General features: G+C 50.1%; 1 protein-coding gene across 1 annotated transcript in view; it reads left to right on the top strand.

Moving 5' to 3' along the window:
• Positions 1-12,421, top strand: part of C20H16orf96 (chromosome 20 C16orf96 homolog) — a 43,244-nt gene that overhangs the window by 9,812 nt on the left and 21,011 nt on the right. The window contains exons 2-7 of the mRNA XM_025371521.1: positions 5,925-6,029; positions 9,009-9,089; positions 9,235-9,321; positions 9,433-10,249; positions 10,280-10,930; positions 11,674-11,759. Of these exons, the coding sequence (XP_025227306.1) occupies positions 5,925-6,029; positions 9,009-9,089; positions 9,235-9,321; positions 9,433-10,249; positions 10,280-10,930; positions 11,674-11,759 (1,827 nt within the window). The remainder of the gene's footprint in view (positions 1-5,924; positions 6,030-9,008; positions 9,090-9,234; positions 9,322-9,432; positions 10,250-10,279; positions 10,931-11,673; positions 11,760-12,421) is intronic.

Here is a 12,421-nt window from a genome sequence, read left to right as displayed (position 1 = left end):
AGTAGGATTACAGACATGAGCTACCACGCCTGGCCCATGTGTGCAAGTTTTTGTATGGACCTCTGTTTCCATTTCTTTTGGGAATATACCTAGGATTAGAATCGGTGATCATCTGGTATCTGTATAATCTTGTGAGGAACTGCCACACTGACTTCTAAAATGGCTGCACAATTTACATTCCCACCAGCGGTGTATGAGAATTACAGTTTCTCCTTGTGGTTAACAGTACTTATTATCTGACTTTAGATTCTGACCATCCTACAGAGTTTGAAGTGGTATCCCATTGTAGTTCTGATTTTCATTTCCCTGATGACAATGGACTTTGAGCATCTTTTCTTTTTATGTGCTTATTGACCATTTGCACATCGTCTTTGGAGAAATGTCTATTCAGATCTTTGTCCGTTTTTAAGTGGGTTATTTGTATCATCCAGTTGTAAGAGTTCTTTATATATTCTGGATATATTGGGTCAGATATATTATTTGCAAAATGAGGTTTTCTCCCATTTTGTGGGTTTTATTTTCATTTTCTTGCTGGTGTCTTTTGAAGCACAAAAGGTACTTTTTATTATGACTTGAATCTCTTCACTTGTTATAGGTTTATTCAGATTGTCTATTTCTTCTTGAGTCAGTTTTAATAGTCTGTGCCTTTCTAGGAATTTGTCCATTTCACCTAAATTATCTAATTTGTCCGCATGCAATTGTTTATTAGTATTTCTTTATAATCCTTTTTATTTCTGTAGAGTCAATAGAATGTCCCCTCTTTCATTTGATTCTAATAATTTGAGTCTGATTCTTGGCCAATCTAGCTAAAAGTATGTCAATTTTGTTGACCTTTTCAATTAACCAGTGTTTAGTTTCATTGATTTTTCTCCACTATTTTTTTCATCCTCTATTTCATTAATTTCACCATACTCTTTATTATTTTCTTATGTCTATTTGTTTTAGGTTCAGTTTGCTTTTCTTTGTTGCAGTGTCTTAAGGTGGAAGGTTAAGTTATTGATTCAAGATCTTTCTTTGTGGCCGGGCGCGGTGGCTCACGCCTGTAATCCCAGCACTTTGGGAGGCCGAGGCGGGCGGATCACAAGGTCAGGAGATCGAGACCACGGTGAAACCCCGTCTCTACTAAAAATACAAAAAATTAGCCGGGCGCGGTTGTGGGCGCCTGTAGTCCCAGCTACTCGGGAGGCTGAGGCAGGAGAATGGCGTGAACCCGGGAGGCGGAGCTTGCAGTGAGCCGAGATCGCGCCACTGCACTCCAGCCTGGGCGACAAAGCGAGACTCTGTCTCAAAAAAAAAAAAAAAAAAAAAAAAAAAAAGATCTTTCTTTGTTAATATACTCACTCACAGTGATGAATTTCTCTCTAATCACCACTTTAGCTGCATCCCATAAGTTCTGGTGTGTTGTGCTTTCATTTTAACTCATTTCAAACTAGTTTCTAATTTCTATTGTGATTTCTTCTTTGACATATTTCTATTGTGATTTCTTCTTTGACATATTTGTTATTTAGTAGAATGTTTTTTAAATTTTAACATATTTGTGAATTTTCAGTAGTTTCTTCTGTTGCTTTTTTTTTTTTTTTTTTGAGACGAAGTCTTCCTCTGTCACCAGGATGGAATGCAATGGCATGACCTTGACTTACTACAACCTCTGCTCCTGGGTTCAAGCAATTCTCCTGCCTCAGCCTCCCGAGTAGCTGGGACTACAAGCGCGCACCACCAGGCCCAGCTAATTTTTGTATTTTTAGTAGAGATGGGGTTTTACCATGTTGGCCAGGATGGTCTCGACTCCTGACTTCATGATGGGCCGGCTGTGGCCTCCCAAAGTGCTGGGATTACAGGTGTGAGCCACCGCGCCCAGCCCGTTTTTGTTTTTTGTTTGTTTGTTTTAAGCCATATCTATGGGAGCCATTGGCAATCCAAGAAGTGTTTTATTTTATTTTTGAATTATAGAGATCTCACTCTGTTGCCCAGGCTGGTCTGGAACTCCTGAGCTCAGATGATACGCCTGCCTCAAGCTCTCAAAGTGCTGGGATTACAGGCATGAGCCACCATACCTGGCCTCTTCTGTTGCTTTCTAATTTAATTCCATTGTGGTCAGTGTATGTATTTTGCATACTTTCAGTCCTTTTGAAATTTGTTAAGGCTTGTTTTATGGCCTTACCACATGGTCTACCCTGGAGAGTGTTCTATGTGCGCTTGAGAATAATATGTATTCTACCATTGTTGAGTAGGGTATTCTGTCAATATCTGTTACATCTAGTTGGTTTATAGCATTGTTCAAATCTTCTCTTCTCTTGCTGGCCTTTTGTTTTGTTAATTTTTTTTATTTTATAGTGACAGGGTCTCCCTTTGTTGCCCAGGCTGGTCTGGAACCCCTGGGCTCAAGCCATTCTTCCACCGTAGCCTCCCAAAGTGCTGAGATTACAGGTGTGAGCCACTGAACCCAGCCTCTTCCTGTTCTTTTTTACTTTTACTTTTTTTGTGTGTGGGACAGGGTCTCACTCTGTCACCCAAGCTGGAGGGCAGTAGTGCAATCACAGCTTACTTCAGCCTCAACCTCCTGGGCTAGGGTGATCCTCCCATCTCATCCTCCCAAGGACCTGGGACTATAGGCACGTGCCACCATGCCTGTCTAATGTTGGTATTTTTTGTAGAGATGGGAGACCACTATGTTCCCCAGGCTGGTTTCAAACTCCTGGGCTCAAGTGATCCACCTGCCTCAGCGTCCCAAAGTGCTGGGATTAGAGGTGTGAGCCGCTGCACCCAGGATACTGTTCTTTTTATCTTGGGTTTTGTTTTTTTGAGATGGGGTCTTATTCTGTCACACAGGCTGGAGAGCAGTGGCATGATCTTGGCTTGCTGCAACCTCTGCCTCCCAGATTCAAGTGATCCTCCTACCTCTTGCCTCCCAAGTAGCTGGGATTACAAGCCAACACCACCACACCTGACTAATTTTTGTATTTTTGGTAGAGACGGGGTTTCACCATGTTGGCCAGGCTGGTCTCAAACTCCTGACCTTGAGATTCACTGGCCTCAGCCTCCCAAAGTGCTGGGATTACAGGTGTGGGTCAGCGTGCTGGACCTTGTCTTAGTTATTCTATTCATTATTGAAAATAGGATATTGAAGTCTTGAGCTATTCTTTTTTTTTTTTTTTTTTTTTTTTTTTTTTTTTTTTTTGAGACGGAGTCTCGCTCTGTTGCCCAGGCTGGAGTGCTGTGGCCGGATCTCAGCTCACTGCAAGCTCCGCCTCCCGGGTTCCCGCCATTCTCCTGTCTCAGCCTCCCGAGTAGCTGGGAGTACAGGCGCCCGCCACCTCGCCCGGCTAGTTTTTTTTTTTGTATTTTTTAGTAGAGACGGGGTTTCACCGTGTTAGCCAGGGTGGTCTCGATCTCCTGACCTCGTGATCCGCCCATCTCGGCCTCCCAAAGTGCTGGGATTACAGGCTTGAGCCACCGCGCCCGGCCTGAGCTATTCTTGTGAATTAACTATTTCTCCTTTTGTTACTGAGTACCCCCATTTTTCTAAGAGAGTTTATTTTTAAAATTATTTTCTCTTCCTTTCTCCTTCCCCACTGCTCCCCACCTCCTACTTAGCCCTTTAGAAATGCAAAGAGAGGCCTGGTGAGTTGGCTCATGCCTGTAATCCCAGCACTCTGGAAGACCGAGGTGGGCGGATCACTTGAGGTCAGGAGTTTGAAATCAGCCTGGCCAACATGGTGAAACCTCATTAGAGGGGCATGGTGGCATGCCCCTGTAGTCCCAGCTACTTGGGAGGTTGAGGTGGGAGAATCACTTGAACCTGTGAGGTGAAGGTTGCCTGGGTGACAGAGTGAGACTCTGTCTCAAAAAAAAAAAAAGCAAAAATAGTCTTTGACCCTACCCTTCACCAGTCACTCCCTACAGGGCAAGTTCATGTAACTCCTGGAGAGTTAAGAGACAGATTTAGAGACCAAAGCACGGCCCTTATAGGACTTTCACCTGGGAACTTTCACCCTCCAGGGGTTGCCTGGGAGCTCACACTCACCAAGAGGGCATGTTGAAAGCGTGTCCACTTGGCCACTTTTACAACTTACTTCTTCCCAGGAAGGTGCCAACTCAGCTGCCCAAGAGATAAGACATCAAGCTCACAAGGAGACCCCTACCCTTGCTGGCTGTATCCTCTACCTCTTAAAAGTGCCCACATTGGCCGGGCGCGGTGGCTCAAGCCTGTAATCCCAGCACTTTGGGAGGCCGAGACGGGCGGATCACGAGGTCAGGAGATCGAGACCATCCTGGCGAACATGGTGAAACCCCGTCTCTACTAAAAAATACAAAAAACTAGCCGGGCGAGTGGCGGGCGCCTGTAGTCCCAGCTACTCGGGAGGCTGAGGCAGGAGAATGGCGTAAACCCGGGAGGCGGAGCTTGCAGTGAGCTGAGATCCGGCCACTGCACTCCAGCCTGGGTGACAGAGCGAGACTCCGTCTCAAAAAAAAAAAAAAAAAAAAAAAAAAGTGCCCACATTTTGCTCCAGAAGTGAAGCGGCATGTTTAAAGCCAGGGCGCTTTGCGCCCCTTCCCCAAGCTAGCTTCAGAATAAATTCACTTTATTTTTGGTACGAGACCTTGCTCATGGTAACTGAACCCTGCAATGCAGCGAGCAACCAACGTGCTTTTCAGTTACACTTTCAGTTCTGTCAGTGTTTCCTTCATGTATTTTATAAACGGCTCTGTTGTTAAGTGCATGTATGTTTATAATTATTATATCTTCCAGATACATTGACCCTGAGTGGAAAAAAACTCAGTTTCTTTCATACTACTCTCGCAACATGTTTTTTTTTTTTTTTTTTTTTTGAGATAGAGACTCACTTTGTTGTCCATTCTGGAGTGCAGTGGTGCGTTCTCGGCTCACTGCAGCCTCTGCCTCCCAGGTTCAAGTGATTCTCCTGCCCCAGCTTCCCGAGTAGCTGGGATTACAGGCACGCAACACCAGGCCCTGCTAAGTTTTTGTGTATTTTTAGTAGAAATGGGGTTTCACCACGTTGGCCAGACTGATCTTGAACTACTGGCCTTGTGTTCTGCCCCCCTCGGTCTCCCAAACTGCTGGGATTATAGGCATGAGCCACCGTGCGCAGCTCGCAACAGACTTCTGATACCAGATGTGTGAGGATTTCTCCCCACAGCAAGCAATCAGTTCTGCAGGCAGGCTGCTTCCCCTTTTGCCCTCCCAGAGCCAGGCTCCACATGAGCCTGAGAGATCCTTTAAAATTGTTAAGTACAGGCCAGATGCGGTGGCTCACACCTGTAATCCCAGCACTTTGGGAGGCTGACGCAGGTGGATCACCTGAGGTCAGGAATTTGAGACCAGCCTAAGCAACATGATGAAACCCCATCTCTACCAAAAAAATAAAAAATAAAATACAAAAAATTAGCTGGGCGTGGTGATGCACACCTGTGGTTCCAGCTACTCAGAGGCTGAGGCAGGAGAATCACTTGAGCCCAGGAGGTGGAAATTGCAGTGAGCTGGGATCGTGCCACTGCACTGCAGCCTGGGCCACAGGGTGAGACTCCATCTTAGGAACAAAAAGCAAATGCAACCCTGTCTCTCCTGCTCCTGATCCTCCAGTGGCTCCTGCCCGGCGATGGGCTGTGCTTCCTCCCTGGCTGACATCTATCATACAATAAAGGGTGAAATGCTTCATGATGAGTAACTCCTGGTTACTGGATATATTCAAATACAGAGTTGCCTCCTCCTCATCCAGGCCACTTGGAGATCAGAGCACTGTTGACTTTAGTAGCATCTCCTGGCCCCCTTGTAGATTCCAGTCTAGGCTTGGGAGAGCCAGGAGGACCTCTTGAACAACGGCTATCATCAGAAAGCTTCTGCACTTCACTTATCCTCTCCCCCAGCCATACCCGGCTTCACATTTTCTCCTCCTCTTTTGTAGTCAATGCAGACCCTGCAGGACTTGCTCACTGATCTTCATGCACTCCAGGTCACCATCAAAGCCCTTAGGAAGGAAGTGGACATGCTAAAGAACATGCTTGACAAGGTAGGCCCTCCCCGTCATCCTCCATGCCAGCTGCGTCGCTCAGGCCTCTGGGGGTTGGAGCAATGAGGAAAATCTAGGAAGCTTACTCTTAGGCCAACAGTGCAACTGTGAGGGCGTGCTCACGTGGCCCCTCCAGTTGGCCAGTGCCACTGACTTCTCTGTGACCCCTCCGTGCTTTCTTTTCTTTCTTTTTTTTTTTAAGATGGAATCTCACTCTGTTGCCCAGGCTAGAGTGCAATAGCGTGATCTCGGCTCACTGCAACCTCCGCCTCCTGGGTTCAAGTGATTCTCCTGCCTCCTCTTCCCGAGTAGCTGGGATTACAGGCACACACCACCATACCTGGCTAATTTTTGTATTTTTAGTAGAGACAGGGGTTCACCATGTTGGCCAGGCTGCTCTCGAACTTCTGACCTCAGATAATCCCAAAGTGCTGGGATTACTGGTGTGAGCCACCACACCCGGCTGACCACTCCATGCTTTCTACCCCACTGTGTTAAAACATTAATTATAAGTGACAGAAGTCAAGTTCATCCTGGATTAGGCAAAATAAGGGATTTATTGTCTCATTTACTAAAAGGTCCAGGGACGGCCAGATCTAGGTACTCATGCAATACTGACATCTCTCAGTGAAGCTTTCCTCCCAGTTGGCTTCATTCTCAGGCAGGCGCTCCCCAAGTCTTGGCAACACCAGACTTATATTCCAGCAACTTAGCAAAAAGAAAACCTCTTCCCCTTCTGGAAAGCTCTGTCCACATGGAAAGTGGAATAATCGTAATAGTGCAGGCATACATACAAGCCCCTTCTGTAGCCAAAAACCATCAGCCGAGTATGTTCTAACACCCTACCATGCATGGAAGTCCCTGAGCCATGAGGCAGCTGTCCCTGTCACAACTGATGAGTCACAGCTGGGGTTGGAAGCCAGGTCTCCACACCCCCAGGTTTAACAACTTCCCCCAAATAGTGTAATTTTCTGTACTGTCCCGGCTTCACAGATCAGGGCCTGTATTTGCTCATCGTGGCAACTGTGGGAGCTTCAGTCATGGGCTGGATGGCTCCCATCTAAGCAGACAGAGCGCTAGAGTTGCATCATGAGCTACTCCAAAGGGCCCCTTAGACAAAGCTGTTAGAAAAACAGTGCCCTCTCGGCCGGGCCTGGTGTCTCACGCCTGTCATCCCAGCACTTTGGGAGGCCGAGGCAGGCGGATCACCTGAGTTCAGGAGTTTGAGACCAGCCTGGCCAACATGGTGAAACCCCTGTCTCAACTAAAAATACAAAAATTAGCTGGGTATGGTTGCGGGCACCTTTAACAGCAGCTACTTGGGAGGCTGAGGTATGAGAATCACTTGAACCCAGAAGGCGGAGATTGTAGTGAGCCAAGATTGTGCCACTGCACTCCATCCTGGGTGACAGAGCAAGACTCTGTCTCAAAAAAAAAAAAGGGTGAGGGGAGCCGGGCGTGGTGGCTCACACCTGTAATCCCAGCATTTTGGGAGGCCGAGGTGGGCGGATCACAAGGTCAGGAGATCGAGACCATCCTGGCTAACACGGCGAAACCCCATCTCTACTAAAAATACAAAAAATTAGCCAGGCATGGTGGTGCGTGCCTGTAGTCCCAGCTACTCGGAGGCTGAGGCAGGAGAATGGCGTGAACCCAGGAGGCGGAGCTTGCAGTGAGCCGAGATCGCGCCACTGCACTCCAGCCTGGGCAACAAAGCGAGACTCTGTCTCAAAAAAAAAAAAAGAAAAGAAAAGAAAAACAATGCCTTATTGGCCTGTCTCTTGGAGGTGTTTTTTTGTTTTGTTTTGTTTTGTTTTGTTTTGTTTTTTTATGAGATGGAGTCTTGTTCTGTCACCCAGGCTGGAGTGCAGTGGCATGATCTCAGCTCACTGCAACATCTGCCTCCCGGGTTCAAGCGATTCTCCTGCCTCAGCCTCCTGAGCAGCTGGGATTACAGGTGCGAGCCACCACGCCTGGCTAATTTTTGTATTTGTAGTGGAGACAGGGGCTTCACCACATTGGTCTGGCTGGTCTTGAACTCCTGAACTCGTGATCCACCCCCCCTCAGCCTACCAAAGTTCTGGAATTACAGGCGTGAGCCACTGTGCCTGGCCCTCTTGGAGATTCTTAATGTGCTTTTGCTCATTCAACACTCTGGGAAGTCCTGCAATACAGAAACCTGTTGAAATGCTATTTATTTATTTATGAGATAAAGTCTCACTCTGTTGCCCAGGCTGGAGTGCAATGGCACGATCTCAGCTCACTGCAACCTCTGCCTCCTGGGTTCAAGTGATTCTCCTGCCTCAGCCTCCCGATAGCTGGGATTACAGGCTCATGCCATCAGGCCCAGCTAATTTTTCTCTTTTTCCTAGAGGCGGTGTTTCACCATGTTGGCCAGGCTGCTCTCGAACTCCTGACCTCAAGTGATCCACCCACCTTTTTTTTTTTTTTTTTTTTTTTGGAGACGGAGTCTTGCTGTGTCCCCCAGGCTGGAGTGCAGTGGCGTGACCTCGGCTCACTGCAAGCTTCGCCTCCTGGGTTCACGCCATTCTCCTGCCTCAGCCTCCTGAGTAGCTGGGACTACAGGCGCCCACTACCGCGCCCGGCTAATTTTTTGTATTTTTAGTAGAGACGGGGTTTCACCGTGGTCTCGATCTCCTGACCTTGTGATCCGCCCGCCTCGGCCTCCCAAAGTGCTGGGATTACAGACGTGTACCACCGCGCCCGGCCAATCCACCCACCTTGACCTCTCAAAGTGCTGGGATTACAGACATGAGACACTGTGCCTGGCCTGACATGCTTTTAAGCCCAGCATTTCCCAAACTTGTTTGCCCATGAAGCCCTTTCCCACTCCCTGGGAAGCACTGGGTTTGGAACCTGTTCTTCCTTCTCAAGCTCTTAGTCACCTAGAGCTGCGGGAAAAGGCAGGGGTGGGACAGAACCTGGACCCCCAGTCCATAGACTCAGTTCCTTTGACAGGTACACCCAGAAAGAATGGATATCTTCGCTGAAGACTTCAAAATACAGAACCGGAAGATGATCGCACTGCAGCGGGAAGTGGTGAGGCCCACTCCTCCCATGTCCTGGGTGCTGAGGGTAGGGAGGGTCAAGAAGGAGAACGCAGCCTGGAAAGGTTTCTTTGCAGGTGTGGGGGGCACTGCCCCCTCCAGGCTCACACCCTTCATTTTCTACCCCTACCCTGCAGGCTTCTCTCCAGAATAAGTTTCAAACCATCCCCAAAACCGAGGACATGGTGCTCTGGAGTGGCCTCCATGAGGCCATGTTCGCTTCGGTGAGTGAGAAAGGAAGGGGAGGTTAGCAGGAAGCTGAGGAGCGGGCGGGCGGCTGAGAGTGGGAGGTGGGGATGGAAGCCAGCCGAGTCCGTCGGCCCCCTCTTCTGCAGGAAATTGGTTCATCACAGCTGGACCTGTGGCAGTCCATGGATCAGCTCCCAGAGGCTGCCCTGGCCCAGACCACCGAGTACCTTGAAGCTACTCGTGCCATCCAGGTCTCTGAGCCTGTCCAAAACCCCCAGCTGCTGCAGACTGTCTGGCATTACGAGGTCCCAGAGCTCCTCCCGGAGGACTCATCATCTGCCCAAGCAGTTTCTCTCAGCAGTGCCCAGGAGCCAGCGCAGCCTCCGGCCCTCACACCTGAGTCCGCACCTGGGCGCGCAACTGCATTTGCACCTGGGCCTGCACCTGGGACTGAACCTGTGCCAGGGCCAGAGCTGGGGCTGGAGCTGGAGCCTGTGCCTGCCCTGGGGCCTGTCCCAGGGCCCACTGTGACACCTGGGTCCTTGCCAGCACCTTGGCCTATGCTTGGACCTGCGCCTGCCCCAGGTGCCCAGCCTCCACCACCAGGAGGCTGGCCTGCATTCCCAAGACGCTGGCCTCTTCCCCAAGGCTGGCCCAGGATGGGCTCTTGGCCTTTGTGGGACTTAGGTGTCCTGCGGCCAACTCAGCCTCAACCCTCCAGGGCCCCACCACCAGCCACCGAGTTTGCCTCAGCGTGGCCTCAACCACTCCAGCCATATCAGTCTCGCCAGGGAGAAGACCTCCAGCTCACAGCTATTCAAGAAAAGGGGGAGGAAAATGATGTCCCCAGCCTGAGGGGCCTCCAGGAGAGGGCCCGCAAGGATGGGGCCCCCAAGGATAGAACTCGCAAGGATGGGGTTCCCAAAGATAGAGGCGGCAAGGATGTGGACCCCAAGGATAAAGGTGGCAAGGATGGAGCCCCCAAGGATAGAGGTGGCAAGGATGGGGCCCCCAAGGATAGAGGTGGCAAGGATGGGGCCCCCAAGGATAGAGCTCACAAGGATGAGGTCCCCAAAGATAGAGGTGGCAAGGACGGGGCCCCCAAGGATAGTGTTGGCAAGGAGGGGGACCCCAAGGAAGCACAGCTTAAGGCTCCCCGGTCTGCCTTTCACCGGCTGAAAACCACTGCTGCCATTGCCGCTGCCGCTGCCGCAGCCTATGCAGCCGCCGCATCCTCCGCTGCGCAGACAGCCAAGGTTGCTGCCAAGTTGGTCAAGGACTCCCCAGCCACCAAAATGGCCACCATTGCAACAGACACGGCTGCAGCTGGGCCCCTAGGGGTCTTTGCAGATGTCCTGGGTGCAGGGCCTTCCCGGGGAGCCACAGAATCCCAGGCCTTGGGCGATGATTCCGAAATCTACTACGAAATCCTCTCTCCCTCCTACTCTGCTGCCAGCATCAGTCCCGATACAGCCCTGTCCCAGGCCATGGTGGCTGCCAAGCAGGCCACAAGCCCTGAAGACAAGAAGAGGGCTGTCAGGTATTCCATGAGCCACATGGCCCAGATACCTGTCAAACACGACTCCCTGAAAGAAGAGTTTGCCCAGCTGTCCTTCAACCTGAACCAGCGCTTGAGTTATCTAGGTAGGCCTGGTCTGGCCCTGGGAAGGGCACAAGGGAGTGGGGCTCTCCCTGCAGCCTTTGAGAAGTACCTCCTGTCCTTCATCGGGCTCCACCAACAAAATCTACATTCCACCATTAGCCATTCATTCCTTTGCTTTAAGCATTTGGCTCTTACGAGTCTATTCTTTTCTCTTGAATGTACAGTGAGGTCTTATCGTAGGGCAAGGAGGCTGTTAGGGTCTAAAGTTGGCAGTTGAGGAAAATGGCATGCCAAAATTAGTCTCCAAAACTCTTGTGGCCAGGCGTGGTGGCTCATGCCTGTAATCCCAGCACTTTGGGAGGCTGAGGTGGGCGGATCACCTGAGACCACGAGTTCAAGATGAGCCTGACCAACATGGAGAAACCCCGTCTCTACTAAAAATACAAAATTTCCCGGGCATGGTGGCACATGCCTTTAACCCCGGCTACTCGGGAGGCTGAGGCATCAGAATCACTTGAACCTGGGAGGCAGAGGTTGCAGTGAGCCAAGATCGCGCCACTGCACTCCAGCCTGGATGACAGCACGAGACTCCGTCTCAAAAAATAAATTAGAAAATAATAAGTAAATAAATAAATAAATAAAAAGGTAACACCAGCTGAAAGGCCCAGTACGTTTCCACTGGGCAGTGCTGCCTGAGATGCTCCATAAGAGAAGCAGCTGGAGCCCAGCAGAAACATCTTCCTCCATCCAAGTCCTCAGCAGCCACCCTGTCCTCTGCTTTCAGCCAATATGGGAGGCTCTGCCAGCCTTGGGACAACGGTGGACATGTTGCAAGAAAAGATTAGCAGCCTCCAGAAATCCAAGCTCAAGGTTAGTGTCTCTGGCTTTTGAGGCAATTATGGCTCAAGGTGAGATGACAGAAGACTCTTTGCCTCCGCCACCCTCCCAGGTGCAGCTGCGTTCTGTAGCAAAAAAGGCTGGGGGGAATTGAGCTGGCCACGAAGGCAGCTGCTGCCTTGCAAAGCGGACCCACTGGTGCGGGGGGCCCGGCAGGGGCTGCACGGTTCTCCTGTGTCTCAGGTGGCTGTTCAGATGGCAGGTGGGGCCAGTGCGGTGGCTCACACCTGTAATCCCAACGCTTTAGGAGCTCAATCACTTGAGCTCAGGAGTTCAAGACTTGCCTGGGCAACATAGTGAAATCCCTTCTCTACAAAAAAATACAAAAATTATCCAGGCATGGTGGTGTGTGGCTATAGTCCCAACTACTCAGGAGGCTGAGGTGTGAGGATCACTTGAGCCTAGAGGTGGAGGCTGCAATGAGCCAAGATCATGCCACTGCACTCCAGCCTGGGTGACAGAGCAAGGCCCTGTCTAAAAAAAAAAAAAAAAAAAGCCAGGCGCGGTGGCTCAAGCCTGTAATCCCAGCACTTTGGGAGGCTGAGGCGGGTGGATCACGAGGTCAGGAGATCGAGACCATCCTGGCTAACATGGTGAAACCCCGTCTCTACTAAAAATACAAAAAACTAGCCGGG

Source organism: Theropithecus gelada, chromosome 20 (genome assembly GCF_003255815.1).
Source record: "Theropithecus gelada isolate Dixy chromosome 20, Tgel_1.0, whole genome shotgun sequence".
In the NCBI taxonomy this organism is placed as follows: domain Eukaryota; kingdom Metazoa; phylum Chordata; class Mammalia; order Primates; family Cercopithecidae; genus Theropithecus; species Theropithecus gelada.
Note: the sequence above shows the minus strand (reverse complement) of the source record. Positions and strands in the feature narration are given on the sequence as shown.